The sequence below is a fragment of the Phyllopteryx taeniolatus genome, chromosome 1 (genome assembly GCF_024500385.1).
Source record: "Phyllopteryx taeniolatus isolate TA_2022b chromosome 1, UOR_Ptae_1.2, whole genome shotgun sequence".
Taxonomy (NCBI): Eukaryota; Metazoa; Chordata; class Actinopteri; order Syngnathiformes; family Syngnathidae; genus Phyllopteryx; species Phyllopteryx taeniolatus.
In genome coordinates, this window is record NC_084502.1 from 18766578 (window position 1) to 18781909 (window position 15332).

A 15332-nucleotide genomic window follows, 5' to 3' on the forward strand; every position below is an offset into this window, starting at 1 on the left:
GGCAACCAGTTCAGGGTGTACCCTGCCTCCTGCCCGACGACAGCTGGGATAGGCTCCAGCACGCCCGCGACCTTAGTGAGGAGAAGCGGCTCAGAAAATGGATGGATGGATGGATGGATGTTTTTAGTCTTGAAAAGAATCTGCCGCATGAACAATATTCCGGTTTCTGAAATATTTCCCAACACAGCATAATCACCAGAACATACAGCCGGCACCCCACCTTTTGAAATGCAGCAGGAATGGTGTCCATCTGGTCAGTGGTGGAATGCGGGTCTCATGTAATGGCTGCACGCTCACAATGAACATGCATAATTATAACACCAGCTCTATGATTATAATTTAAGGCCATTACGTTTGGAATAATCACATTTAAAACTCCCTCTTTGCTTCCTTTTTGTTTTCTTGTTGTTTCAGCTTCGTGTAGTGTCTGATGTTGCTCACGGCATGACAGCTCAAATCATTAGGAGCTGCAGCTGAAAATTCAGATTTTGAATGAGTTACACGAGTACTAATTGTATAGCTCAGTGCTCGCTAGCTAACAGCCCCAATGACTAAACAGTCCTCTTTCCACAGCACTGTGTTTGTAACCTAACAAAACATTTCCCCCTCTGTTGTTTGCAGGTGTTTCTCACGGTCGGATCATTTGGCACTGCACATGAAGAGGCACATCTGAGGAGCACAAGAGAAGTCAGAAAGGGAGTGGAGACAGAGAGGGAGCAGAGAGGGCAACGACACTTGCAGACAAATTATTACCACGGATCTCAGACAGATGTCAAACCCCATATTTGGCAGTTCTGGAGCGGAGGCAGATGTATCACGCCTTTGGCATAAGCACTGGCAGGCAACACACGGGTCCCACAAGATTCCATTAAGCGTCGTCTGCCTCCTGGAATGGGACCTTTAGCTGGCAGCTCTTGGTTTCAGTCCACTTTTGCCTCATGCAGCATTGCCCCACATGCAGCCAATTTAGCACCTCTATTTCATCCTCTTTGAGCTAAACACGATCTTGCTAGGTTGCCGTAGCCTTTCTCTTCAGTCAAAGGTGGCATAATCTCATACGTTTTTTATTTGACCTCTCGTAGTTCCCAACTGGATCCACTGATAAATCCATCTGGTTCGATGGCACTTGGCGATTGCAGACTTGAAGATTGTAGTGTGGTTTTGTGTGTGGAGGCTGATTGAGGTCATCCAAACAGCTGTGTGGGTCTAGAAACATCATCCATTAGAACTTTCACCTGGATGTGGTCAACTAATCTACTCCTGGCAAAGAGAGGCCATCCCCTGCTTGAACCTGATATCCAGATCTTCGAAGCTGAAATTATTGCACAATTGACTCTTTGCAAACCTTTTGTTAAAAAGAAAGGCCCAAGTTTGTCAGAATGAGAGGCTCCTGGGTCCCATGCACAAGTCAAAGCAGCTTGCTGACTGTAATCGCACATCAGACAAGATCACTATGTATGTAAAGGTTATATTGTTTTTAAGCAAAGATCTCCTATTTGTTTGGAAGACCATTCTGAAGAACTCTTTGGGAATGGATGCAGCCAAATAAAAATTGTCGATGCCTGAGGTGATCTCTCGGGCCTTTGAGAGTGATTGGCATCAGATCAGCCACCACATTGCTCGCCATGCAGAACTGTTCCAGTTTAGTCCACTTCCTTTCTTCCAATCTTCTCCAGTAAATCAGGCCCTATGCATCTCCTGGGACATTCCACCGATTCATCCCCTGTAGGACATGGAATGGACTTGTAGGAGAACAAGTCCAATCAATTGGCTGGCAGATCAATGTGAATGTATCTTTAATGTGTCTGTGCACGTGAAGCTGAAAATGTGAATGGTGTAACAGTCACTTCTGGTTAAAACCACACCTTTCCACGTCATTGTTAAACTCGAAAGTCACGCCTGGTGACTTGTGTCATACATTGTTCCGCTTGACCATCAAGGGGTCAGGAGAGCAGCTTTCCATGGGGTGTCCGATGGAGGGTTAAGAGGGAGAGAGGAGGGATTTGATCTGCACACTGATCAGATCTGCACACTCAGCAAAGTTAACTGCCCTTTCAACTCCTAAAACTTAAACAGAGTGAGACATCAACATACAAAGACACATAGTTGCATTTCTTCATGGTGCTTTGACCTCTGAATCCCAGTTGCCAGCACCCTTAAATGCCTTTTATCCAGGCAGTGTGGACAAATGGAGGCTATGCTGACTGACTCAGCTGTAATCCTTGACACAATCTACGGTCTCTGTTTAAAAAAATGGGATTTTTAAAATTTTGAGTCAAATGAGCTCTTCTAGGATAGTACGTAAGCCACCAGATCAGCTCCTAGCTCGCAGTCCTAGTGTTCGGTCCGGATTTGAATGCAGACAAAATGAATACAAGTGGTTTGTACCCTCAATGGCAGCTCTATGTATGTGTTTCAAAAAATCCAGCTGTAATGTTGACATGAATGGTGGTTTTGGTTCTTCTAAATGTTCTCATGGACAACCCTGGACGAGAGCACACAAATATCCCAAATACAGCATTGTTTGGAAACGACATAATTAATTTGAAAGTGTACGTTGGCAAAATGTGAATGTTTACTTTTTTATACTTTTTTTTGTGCTTCACATGTGTCATTTTAACGAATGATGGTCAATTATGCTGTGCCTGTGTGTGTATTGTTGTTTTTTTTTGTCTGTATTTGCACTCAATTTTGGAAAACAAGAAAAAGTAACATCTGAAGTTTTCTGTCCACTTGTGCACCTCACACCACTACCATCGCATCTCTGTACAGTAGCTGTTTTTTTACACAAACTTGCGCACATACATTCAAGCACGCCCTCAGCGCATGCACAGACACTCATATGCGAGTGCACCCACAAGGGTGCACACACACACTCATTCACTTACACACTGGCACGGTCTGAGGTGCAGGCTGCAGCTCTCAGCATTGCTGATCTCCTCCTGAATTTTAAATCAGACCCTTTTTTCTACCAGCGTCCCCTTGTTGCCTCCTCCTCCCCTGCACTCCTCTCCATGAGATATCAACCCTTTCAACTCCCCGTCACCTACTTCCCCCTGTTTTCCTGTGTTGTCTTTCTCCTTTTCTTTCGACTGTATACAGTGTTTCAAATTTATCATTTGTATATTATGATGTATGGGTATGATAATGTTCTTTATTATGGAAAAATGAGAGATTTATTTTTGTTACCAGTTTGTTTCATAATTAATTTTTTTAAATTGGTATTGTAATATCTCTATGCAAGCAACTGTTTTTTTGGGGGGGGGGTTTTGTTTTGTTTCGTTGTTTTTTTTTGTTTTTTTTTTAATTTAAGAATGTAATGATGTGTAATAAATGGTAGATGCAGTTTGGCATGGAGTAGTCATGTTTCATGGCTGGTCTGTTCAGTGACAAAATGCACACATTGTCAATCCAATCTTCTCACAGCATCTTTATGATGTCTTATCAAGACTCAATCGCAGACTCAGCCCCTTGTATTTGCGCCCATCACTGACATGTCTTTGCAGTTGCCCTGAAAGTGGGACCAGAATTGAATTCAGTGTGTCGTTTTTGTGTTCCTTGTATCTTGACTTCAGATTCCATCCTTCACAGGAAGGCTGAAAACACCTGCTCACATTGAGTAATCACATCTGTCAGCAAACAAGGTGCGAAGGCTTCTCCGCTATGCTTGCCTTTTGACCATGACCAGCTAATAAAAAGCTAATTGAATAAGTAATGGATAATTAGGGAGTAATTACTCCCTGCTAAATGGCCCTATACAGTGTATTAATTCTCCTTGGGTCTGGCAAAGAGGAGCTCCCATCAGGGCTCCCCCACCCTGCTTTTTTTTTTTTTTTTTCATTTTATACTGTATGCTTTAATTAAAACTTGCACCCTCATCAAGAAGCTTACATGTACAGTATCTGTTCAACTTAATGTACTATTATCAGTAATTACAGACAGGCTATCTACAGTGGGTACGGTAAGTATTCAGACCCCCTTAAATTTCTCTCTCTTTGTTATATTGCAGCCATTTGCTAAAATCATTTAAGTTCATGTTTTTCCTCATGAATGTACACACAGCACACCATATTGACAGGGGAAAAAACCGGAATTGTTGAAATGTTTGCAAATTTATTTAAAAAAAGAAAAACCGAAATATCAAACAGCCATAAGTATTCAGACCCTTTGCTCAGTATTTACGAGAAGCACCCTTTTGAGCTAATGAGTCTTTTGGGGAATGATGCAACAAGTTTTTCACACCTGGATTTGGGGATTATCTGCCATTCCACCTTGCAGATCCTCTCCAGTTCTGTCAGTTTGGATGGTGAACGTTGGTGGGCAGCAATTTTCAGGTCTCTCCAGAGATGCTCAATTGGGTTTAAGTCAAGGCTTTGGTTCGGCCATTCAAGAACAGTCATGGAGTTGCTCTGAAGTCACTCCTTTGTTATTTTAGCTGTGTACTTAGGGTCATTGTCTTGTTTGAAGGTGACCCTTCGGCCCACTCTGAGGTTCTGAGCACTCTGGAGCAGGTTTTCGTCCAGGATATCCCTATACTTGGCCGCATTCATCTTTTCTTCGATTGCAACCAGTCGTCCTGTCCCTGGCGCTGAAAAACACCCCCACAGCATGATGCTGCCACCACCATGCTTTCCTGTTGGGACTGTATTCGACAGGTGATGAGCAGTACCTGGTTTTCCAAAAAGTTCTATCTTGGTCTCATCAGACCAGAGAATCTTATTTCTCACCATCTTGGAATCCTTCAGGTGTTTTTTAGCAAACTCCATTGGGGCTTTCATGTGTCTTGCACTGAGGAGAGGGTTCTGTCGGGCCCCTCTGCCATAAAGCCCCGACTAGTTGAGTGCTGCAGTGATGGTTGACTTTCTAGAACTTTCTCCCATCTCTCGACTGCATCTCTGGAGCTCAGCCACAGTGATCTTTGGGTTCTTCTTTACCTCTTCACCAAGGCTCATCTCCCCCGATTGCTCAGTTTGGCCGGATGGCCAGCTCTAGCAAGGGTTCTGGTCGTCCCAAACGTCTTCCATTTAAGGATTATGGATGCCACTGTGCTCTGAGGAACCTTAAGTGCAGAAGATTTTTTTTGTAACCTTGCCACAATGCTGCCTCTGAGCTCTTCAGGCAGTTGCTTTGACCTCATGATTCTCATTTGCTCTGACATGCACTGTGAGCTGTAAGGTATTATATAGACAAGTGTGCGGCTTCCCTAATCAACTCCAATCAGTATAATCAAACACAGCTGGACTCCAATGAAGGTGTAGAACCATCTCATGGATGATCAGAAGAAATGGACAGCACCCGAGTTAAATATATGAGTCAAACAGCAAAGGGTCTGAATACTTATGGCTGTGTGATATTTCAGTTTTTCTTTTTTAATAAATCTGCAAACTTTTCAACAATTCCGTTTTTCTGTTAATATGGGGTGCTGTGTGTACATTCATGAGGAAAAAAATGAACTTAAATGATTTTAGCAAATGGCTGCAATATAACAAAGAGTGAAAAATGTAAGGGGGTTTGAATACTTTCGGTACCCACTGTACCTAACTGTACTTACTACTTCTACTACTACATAAGAAATGACTGAATAATTTTTCAATAAAGGCTGTGTTTTCATGAAACATGGTGGTAAAAGACTGGGTATGAGTTCACAATGAAGCCACTACCACTAATACCCACACTCCTACTGCTAGAAAGTTTCACAGCAGGATAACGACACACTTTTTTAATCCTGCTATTACACCACAGATCCCAAGCGGAATATTCTGGAAATAATTGAAAAGCAGTCTTGATAAACGTGGTTAGAGACTCTTAACTGCTCACTCTGGTCCTCCTTCATCCATTTTCTGTACAGCCTATCCTGTCCAGGGTCACAGCAGGAACTAAAAAATATCCCGGCTAAATTAGGGCATATTGCACTGGTCAACTGTCAAGACCAAAGGTGAACGAATCTTGTTGCAGCGAGTTCAGGATTGTCAGTAGGTGTGCAAGGGTCACAAATCACAATTTGTTCAAAATTGTCTAGTTCTGTAGTTCAGATGTGGCGCTCGGTGTGCGGCTGACTGATGGTCACCACAAAACTGCTTCCGTGATGGTTAATTAACTTCCTCTTTAACCTGCACAAAAAATAATTTTAGTTTCAAGGGCGGCACGGTGGACGACTGGTTAGAGCGTCAGCCTCACAGTTCTGAGGACCCGGGTTCAATCCCGGCCCCGCCTGTGTGGAGTTTGCATGTTCTCGCCGTGCCTGCGTGGGTTTTCTCCGGGCACTCTGGTTTCCTCCCACATCCCAAAAACATGCATTAATTGGAGACTCTAAATTGCCCGTAGGCATGACTGTGAGTGTGAATGGTTGTTTGTTTCTATGTGCCCTGCGATTGGCTGGCAACCAGTTCAGGGTGTACCCCGCCTCCTGCCCGATGACAGCTGGGATAGGCTCCAGCACGCCCGCGACCCTATTGAGGAGAAGCGGCTCAGAAAATGGATGGATGGATGATAGACCAGCTGCGATTGGCTGGCAACTGGTTCAGGGTGTATCCCGCCTCTCGCCCGACGATAGCTGGGATAGGCTCCAGCAGCCCGCGACCTTAGTGACGATGAGCGGTGAAGAAAATGGATGGATGGATGATAGACCAGTTTGCACACAAATGCAAAGGTCAAACTCCTCTTACTATTCCGTAAATGTTTTATTCTTTGTATTTATTAACAGGTGGATACTCAAGAAGAGTCAAATTTGAAAGGTTCTCTTCATCTGAATCATAGAAATTACTTTTTCAATCCATGAGAGCATGAAATGAGTTGCTTTTAATTGCTACAAATACGAGGAAAATAATGTAAGCACCATTTAAATTAAAACGTACTTATATCCACATATACAATTTTTACCTTCATCGACAATTGTCATGTATACAACAAAAACGTGCAGGAAAGTACAAGTACTAATAATAACAGGAACATTTAAATTAATTGACTAAAATTGGCATTTAAAGTGCAAACCTCAGCAAATAGTTCCACAGTACATTGTATCAGCACCAAATGTCGCCCCTTTGTATTGCACATTCCTGGATTATCTCATTAAGATTCACGCAATATATATATTTTTTTTTATATAAAAATGTCTGAGACACTCTTACATCCACAAGAGTTCATTTATAGTACATCAAGTAATCATGAGGTTTTATGGAGATAGGGGGGGGGGGTCTTTTGAATTTGTGCAACCACCAGCTGAGCGCTTCAATAGTTACAATTATAGAGAATGTGTCACCGTGGCCCTCTGTAATTAAAACCTAATCACGCTACTGGCTGCAGAGAAGCATCCGCATCAAGCTTCCCTCCATATGCAGCTTTGAGCAACATTTCACCCCCTGTGAGGTATTTTGCCATTTTAAATCTACCCAATTTGTTGTGACAGAATATTTTGTATCATACGTGCCCTTTAATGCAATTTGGACTCTGGTGATGCATTGGATTCTAGTGGCGTGTAATAGCCTTGTTTTTATTTATGTATTTATTTTTGTTTTTGTTGCAGTTGTGGGAAGAACAAAAAAAATACTTATTTACATCCAAACAAGTCAAATAATTTCTCACTTGGAAACGCCTCCTGCCAGTTGATAGGCGAACAAGACCAGGCCAGAAATGGAACTGAATAATGACTGACTGCACACTTAAAAAGGTCTTGGACTCGGAAAGTGAACCTGGGGACGGCAACGTCTTCAGCACTCCACTGAGCCACCATGCATTATGCTTTCACTGTCTTGCTGTACAAATAGAACAACAGATTTGAGCATTTGGATTCATTTTTATGCTTTTTGCTTCCACTTGGAGCTCACCGGGCATTGGCTTCAAGCTCGTCTTTGTTGGTCTGCATGATTGCTAGTGGGCAAGTAAAGATGTGTGTCTGTGTGTGTGTGTGTGTGTGTGTGTCCAAAGTGCTAAAACACCTTCGCTCATCATTATTGCAGCCTTGGAGAGTTGGCTCACTACAATCACCATACTACGTTTCGTACATGCATCATGTTCATGATCGGTGTGGTTTCAAAAGACTCGCTCGAGATGTTTTTGTGCCACTATTCTGTTTTTGTTTTGTTTTGCATTCTGAGCATACAAAAGTTGTGTACCACAACTTCCTGATGGCCATTGATCCATTATTCGCACAGAGGTCCCAGACTCCTTCTTGATTGCCATCCCCTACTAATTAAACACCCGAGCGTAACGAGCTCACGTTGCTAACAGGTTAGATGGAAAGGTCACCGCAATCACACTTGCTTTCAACTGAACACTGTCAATAATAAGCGTGGCAAGGGAAGACAGGTGTATGCGAAGGTCATGACAAGACTGATGATGGTGGAAGCAAGTGGAACGCTGTGAGCCATTTGGATTCTGGATCACCTCTGAGCAGGGCCCACTGAAAAAGCAGTGGCCTCCAAGCACTTAAGTGCTGCTGCATTTGCACTTTTATGGCAATTAATTGTACATTTGCAACAAAAGTAAGATTAAACTGCTTCTTGGTGTCATAATGCAATTTTAACTGGACCCAGAAGCAGGCGGAGGCTGAAGAAGTTTTGTGGAGAATAGTTTATTGAGAAGGGATTCGGAGGTGGATCCTCGATGCGTACCGGCAGGTCGTCGAGACAGGGAGCTTGCGGCAGGTGGTGAACAAGCGGATGGCTTGACAGCGTGGTGGAAGAGGTCAGCAAGGTGGGGAACATGGAAGGAGCATTGAGGACAAGGAATAACATGCGGATCAGAAATATTGCGAGGACTGACGTAGCTTACATGTAAGTAGAGAGCCGCTGAACGTTAACACTCTGGTAGTGGAGTTTTGGATCTGGCAGACTTAAAAGCAGGTGATGATGAAGGCTGATTGACAACAGGTGTGCGGCTGAGGTGGTGTTGATTACTGGGAAGAGAGAGAGAGAGAGAGAGAGAGAGACAGAGAGAGTGCCACCCAAGCTCCAACAAAGGAACTGCGGGGCACAGCTCATGACAGTACCCCCCTCTCAACGGACGCCTCTGGATCATACCCCGCACAGTCCACCAGGAACTGGTAACGCCTGCCCCTGGGGCTCACGTCAAGGATGCGCGAGACGGTGAAAGATGGATGGTTGTCGATAACACGGGGGGCCCGTGGGTATACGGCCATAGGGCTAAGAGCACAGATGGACAAAGGCTTGAGAAGTGAAACGTGGAACGTTGGATGAATTTTGAGAGATTGTGGAATTTAAGTTTGACTGATGTGGGATAAATGATTTTGGTACTGGGGAAGGACCAATAAAGTGCAGAGTGAGTTTGCGGGTTTCGGTCTGGAGTGGGAGGTCACGGGAGGAAAGCCAAATCGTCTGACCCACCTTGTACTCAGGCGTAGGGGACCGACGAAGGTCCGCGAGCCGTTTATTTCTCTCAACGGACAGGGTTAAGGCCTCCCTGACATCCTTCCATATGGACTGGACACGTCGAAGGTGCTCCCTTACCGTGGGAACTGCCACCGCATGCTCCTTTTCCTTGACCAAAGGAGGTTGGAAACCATAAGGCTTAGGTTTGCCCGCTCCGTCTGGCCATTGGATTGAGGGTGGTAGCCGGAAGACAGACTGACTGCTTCGCCCACCGCCTTGCAGAACTCCTTCCAGATCTGAGAGGAGACCTAAGGACCACGGTCAGAGACAATGTCCATCCGAATGCCATGAAGTCTGAATAGGTGGAAGACTAGGAGGTTAACGGTTTCAAAAGCAGACGGCAACTTGGGAAGCGGTACATAATGGACACACATGGAAAAACAATCCATGATGGTGAGAATGATGGTGTTACCTTCAGAGGGGGGTAGGCCGGTGACGAAATCCAGGGAAATGTGGGACCAGGGGCGGCTCGGAATGGCTAAAGGGCGCAGCAGGCCAGCTGGGAATTGATGGGAGGCTTTACCTCGGGCACAGACGGAGCAGGCTAGGACAAACCTACGGGTGTCTTTTGCCAGGCTGGTCACCAGAAGTGTTGTTGCACGAATTGGATTGTGTGGGTGATACCAGGGTGACAGATGAGTTTAGTACAACCCCAATTCCAATGAAGTTGGGATGTTGAGTTAAACATAAAAACAGAATACAATGATTTGCAAATCATGTTCAACCTATATTTAATTGAATACACTACAAATACAAGATATGTAATGTTCAAACTGATAAACGTTATAATAATCATTAACTTAGAATGTTATGACTGCAACATGTTCCTAAAAAGCTGGGACAGGTGGCAAAAAAGACTGAGAAAGTTGAGGAATGCTCATCAAACACCTGTTTGGAACATCCCACAGGTGAACAGGCTAATTGGGTGCCATGATTGGGAAATTTTGGGATTTCATCATCTACGGTCCATAATATCATCAAAAGGTTCAGAGAATCTGGAGAAATCACTGCATGTAAGCAGCAAGGCCGAAAAACAACATTGAATGCCCGTGGCCTTCGATCCTTCAGGTGGCACTGCATCAAAGACCGACATCAATGTGTAAAGGATATCACCACATGAGCTCAGGAACACTTCAGAAAACCAATGTCAACAAATACAGTTCGGCGCTACATCCGTAAGTGCAACTTGAAACTCTACTACGCAAAGCAAAAGCCATTTATCAACAACACCCAGAAACACCGCTAGCTTCTTGGTGCCCGAGCTCATTTAAGATTGACTGATGCAAAGTGAAAAAGTGTTCTGTGGTCCGTCGAGTCCACGTTTCAAATTGTTTTTGGAAATTGTGGACATTGTGTCCTCCGGGCCAAAGAGGAAAAGAAACATCCGGAATGTTATGGACGCAAAGTTCAAAAGCTGGCATCTTGATGATATGGGGCTGTGTTAGTGCCAATGGCATGGGTAAGTTATACATCTGTGAAGGCACCATTAATGCTGAAAGGTACATACAGGTTTTGGAGAAACATATGCTGCCATCATATGCTGGACGGCCCTGCTTATTTCAGCAAGACAATGCCAAACCACATTCTGCACGTGTTACAACAGCGTGGCTTCGTAGTAAAAGAGTGCGGGTACTAGACTGGCCTGCCTGCAGTCCAGACCTTTCTCCCATTGAAAATGTGTGGCGCATTATGAAGCGTAAAATACGACAACGGAGACCCCAGACTGTTGAACAGCTGAATCTGTACATCAAGCGAGAATGGGAAGGAATTCCACCTTCAAAGCTTCAACAATTGGTGTCCTCAGTTCCCAAACATTTATTGAATGTTGTTAAAAGAAAAGGTGATGTAACACAGTGGTAAACATGACCCTGTCCCAGCTTTTTTTGAACGTGTTGCAGCCATAAAATTCTAAGTTAATGATTATTAGCTAAAAACAACAGTTTATCAGTTTGAAGATTAAATATCTTGTCTTTGTAGTGTATTGAATTAAATAAAGGTTGAACATGATTTTCAAATTATTGTATTCTGTTTTTATTATGTTTAGCACAATGTCCCAACTTCATTGGAATTTGGGTTGTATTATCGGCCCACTGAAAGATGAGTCGGGTACGAACAGCCGGTCTGGGGGTCCAGTCTTGGGATCCGGTTGGTTCTCTTGGGCATCCTTCACGATCTCCTCGATTTCTCATGTGGCAGCCCCGACAAAGCAGGAGGATTTGAGGATGGTTTATGTTCCACAGGGCTGGACGGGGGTGAGTACATGCGGGAAAGGGCGTCATGCTTTCTGTTGCGGGAACCAGGATGAAAGGAGAGGCTGAAATTGAACCAACTCAAGAAGAGGGCCCAGCAAGCTTGTCGGGGATTGAGACATTTGGCGGAACGGAGATAAGCAGGTTTTTGTTATCGGTCCAAATGATAAATGAGGAATCAGCCCCCTTCAGCCAATGCCTCCACTCCTCCAAAGCCCAGATGATCGCCACCAGCTCTCAGTTGCCAACATCATAATTTCTTTGAGCAGGGGACAGATGACAGGAGAAAAAGGCACAGGGATGAAGTTTCTGGGAAGTGGGGTCCCACTGCAAGAGGACAGCCCCCGCCCCACTGTCCAAGGCGTCAACCTCCACCATGAACTGGAGGGAGGGGTCAGGGTGTCGTAGGATGGGAGCACTAGTGAACAGGGTCTTTAGCTGGGATACGGCCGGGGTCCACTGGAAAGGGGAGCTGGTGGAGGTGAGGCTGCTGAGAATCGCCACTCGACTGAAATAGTGAATGAAACAGTGATAGAAGTTGCCGAATCCCAGGAAGTATTGTAGTTCTTTGTGGGTGGTGAGAGTGGGCCAGTTGACGACCGCTTGTATTTTGGCTGGGTCTGGTTGTAATTGACCTTTGGCAATGATATGGCCCAGGTAGTGTACGGAAGACCTGAGGTGGGCGACCAACATCAACTCCGTCCTCAAAAAGGCCCAGCAGAGGATGTACTTCCTGTGACTTCTGAGAAAGCAGGCCTGCCACAGGAGCTGCTGAGGCAGTTCTACACAGCGGTCATCGAATCAGTCCTGTGTTCTTCCATCACAGTTTGGTTTGGTGCTGCTACAAAAAAGGACAAACTCAGACTGCAATGGACCATCAAAATTACTGAAAGGATTGTCCGTACTCCCCTACCCAAAAAGTGCAAAATCCTCTCGGACCCTCCACATCCCGTTCACCAGCTCTTCCAGCTCCTTCCCTCAGGTAGGCGCTACCGATCAATGCAAACTAGAACTAGCAGTCATTCCAACAGCTTCTTCCGTCTTGCCATCAACGTCTTAAACACCAAACCTACAATTCCATTACAACATGCTGGCAATTTTTTGACTTGAGTTTGTTGTCACATTTCTGTGGGGCCAATTATACATTACTTGTGCAATCACTGTAGTTGTCTCGCCACGCTGCACTATTTGCATATTTGTTGTTGACCAATACTGGCCACTCATGCCAGAGTAGCATCTGCTCCATTTGCACACTGATTGAGGAGTATCTGCAACATTTGCACAATCAACATTGTCCCAGATTATCGCACTACTCGCTTGAAGTCTCGGCGCCCTTTGCACAATGGTCATTGCACCAGACTATTGCAATATTAGTCTTTCGAACGGCTCTAAGTGCTAGAGGACTCTGGATCTTTTTGCACAATTGTCAAAAAAAAAAAATGTACCGGCATTACTAGATAACTAGCAATCCTTTATTGCTCAGTGACTGTTTTTTGTCAATGCCTTTATGTGTTCTCTGTCAATTGACTGTTTGTTGTTGTACTACAGCGGCTCCAACTACCGGAGACAAATTCCTTGTGTGTTTTTTGGACATACTTGGCAAATAAATGATGATTCTGATTCTGATTCTGAGGAGATGTGGAATTCGCACGTTTCCGGTTTGACATACAGGCGGTTCTCAAGGAGGTGCTGGAGTTACTTGGCGGACATGACTGCAGTGTTCTTCGGGGGAACAGGAGAAAATGAGAATGTCGTCTAAGTAGACATAAACAATCCAGTTCAACATGTCGCAGAGGACGTCGTTAATGAGAGTCTGGAAGACTGATTAATCCGAACGGCATGACCATGTATTCGAAGTGTCCGAGGGTGGTAATTAAAGTGGTTTTCTATTCGTCCCCTTCTCTGATACAGATAAGATGCTAGCCATTTCGTAGGTCCAATTTGGTATATATCTGGGCGTCACAGAGGGGTTCAAAATAAGGGTCAATGATGGGTAGTGGAGATTTGTTTTTAACAGTGATGTCATTGAGTCCGCGGTAGTCGATGCAGGGGCGGAGAGTGATGTCTTTTTTTTTTTTAACGAAGAAAAACCTGGCCCCCACGGGAGACGAAGAAGGCCAAATGAGTCTATAAGCCAGGGAGTCACGGATATAATCTTCCATCGCCTTTCTCTCAGGGCGGAAAAGGTTGAGAGACGGCTGGAAGGGAGAGGGGCTCCTGGCAGAAGATCGATCGCAAAGTCATAAGGGCGGTGGGGGGTAGAGAAATGGCAAGATCCTCCCTGAAAACTGGGGAAAGGTCATGATATTCTTCTTCACTTGGGAGAGGTGGACTGGTGTAACAGGTGGTTGAGGTTTGCTGGAGGGTGGCATGGCGGAAAGCAAACAGTGTGAATGGCAGTGAGGACTCCACCCGGTGATCGCAAGGTGGGTCCAGTCTATGGCGGGGCTGTGCTTTTTGAGCCAAGTTAGTCCGAGGACTAACGGGGTCTCAAGTGAAGGTATAACAAATAACGGAATGTCCTCACGGTGCTTTCCTGAGATGAGTAAACTAAACAGAGCTGTTTGGTGGGTAACAGGGGAGATGAGTCGCCCATCCAGGGCAGTGACTTTTTTGGGTGACAGGAGAGGTTCGAGAGGGAGTTGGAGCTGACATGCCAATCCCTCATGAATAAAATTATCATCTACACCGGAGTCAATGAGGGCAATAACATGTGTGTTGTGAACGCGGCCAAGAATACATGCAGGAACGGTCAAATGGGAGGTAGAGCTTGGGGAAGTAGTAGTTTGGCTCACCAGGGCGCTCTCGGGTTGTGGTGAGCCTGGTCTTTTGAGTCTCAAGGGGCCATGTGGAAATGAAATGGCCATATTTGCCGCAAAATAAATGCCCAGTCGCTGGGTGACATGGCGCTGACGTTCCTGGGGGTCTAACCTGGTGTTGCCGAGTTGCATGGGCTCATCTGGCACAATGGGGGTTGAGGGGTGGTGCTGATTACTGGGAAGAGATAGAGAGAGAAATAGAAAGAGAGAGCGAGTGGGGGGCGAGAGGGGCGCACAGCGCCACCCATGCGCCAACAAGGGAACTGCAGGGCACAGCTCATGACACTTGGATGGGTTTGTTCATGAAAATAAACCTGGGCGACTTAGAGCTTGATGGAGGTGGTTAAGGTTCTCTGTAGAAAAATGAAAGCATTATTGAAGTTAGGAGATACAGTGCTTACCAAATTCATTAGACCATCAACATGTCAGAAAAAGTACAACAGATCATCCAAATATATCACTTTGGTTTGGTTGTCCTAGATGACTTATGTGCTTGAACTGACCAGAATCAGAATCATCTTTATTTGCCAAGTATGTCCAAAAAACACACAAGGAATTTGTCTCCGGTTGTTGGAGTACGACAACAGACAGTCAATTGACAGAGAACACTTTTGAGACATAAAGACATTGACAAAAAAAAAAACTGCCACTGAGCAGTAAATGGTTGCTAGTTATCTGGTAATGCCGGTACATTTTATTTATTTATTTTTTGACAATTGTGCAAAAAAATGCAGAGTCCTCTAGCACTTAGAGCAGTTTGAATGACTAATATTGCAATAGTCCGGTGCAATGACCATTGTGCAAAAGGGCGCAGAGACTTCAAGGAGTGTATGCGGTTCAAAGTGACGAGTAGTGCGATAATCTGGGACAATGTTGGT

General features: G+C 44.9%; 1 protein-coding gene across 1 annotated transcript in view; it reads left to right on the plus strand.

Moving 5' to 3' along the window:
* The window catches only part of klf7a (Kruppel like factor 7a), a 40815-nt gene extending 35200 nt beyond the window's left edge, over nucleotides 1-5615 (plus strand). Inside the window, exon 4 of the mRNA XM_061777769.1 lies at nucleotides 622-5615. Within this exon, the coding sequence (XP_061633753.1) occupies nucleotides 622-673 (52 nt within the window). The 3' untranslated portion in view covers nucleotides 674-5615. The remainder of the gene's footprint in view (nucleotides 1-621) is intronic.
* Nucleotides 5616-15332: the final 9717 nt, after the last annotated feature.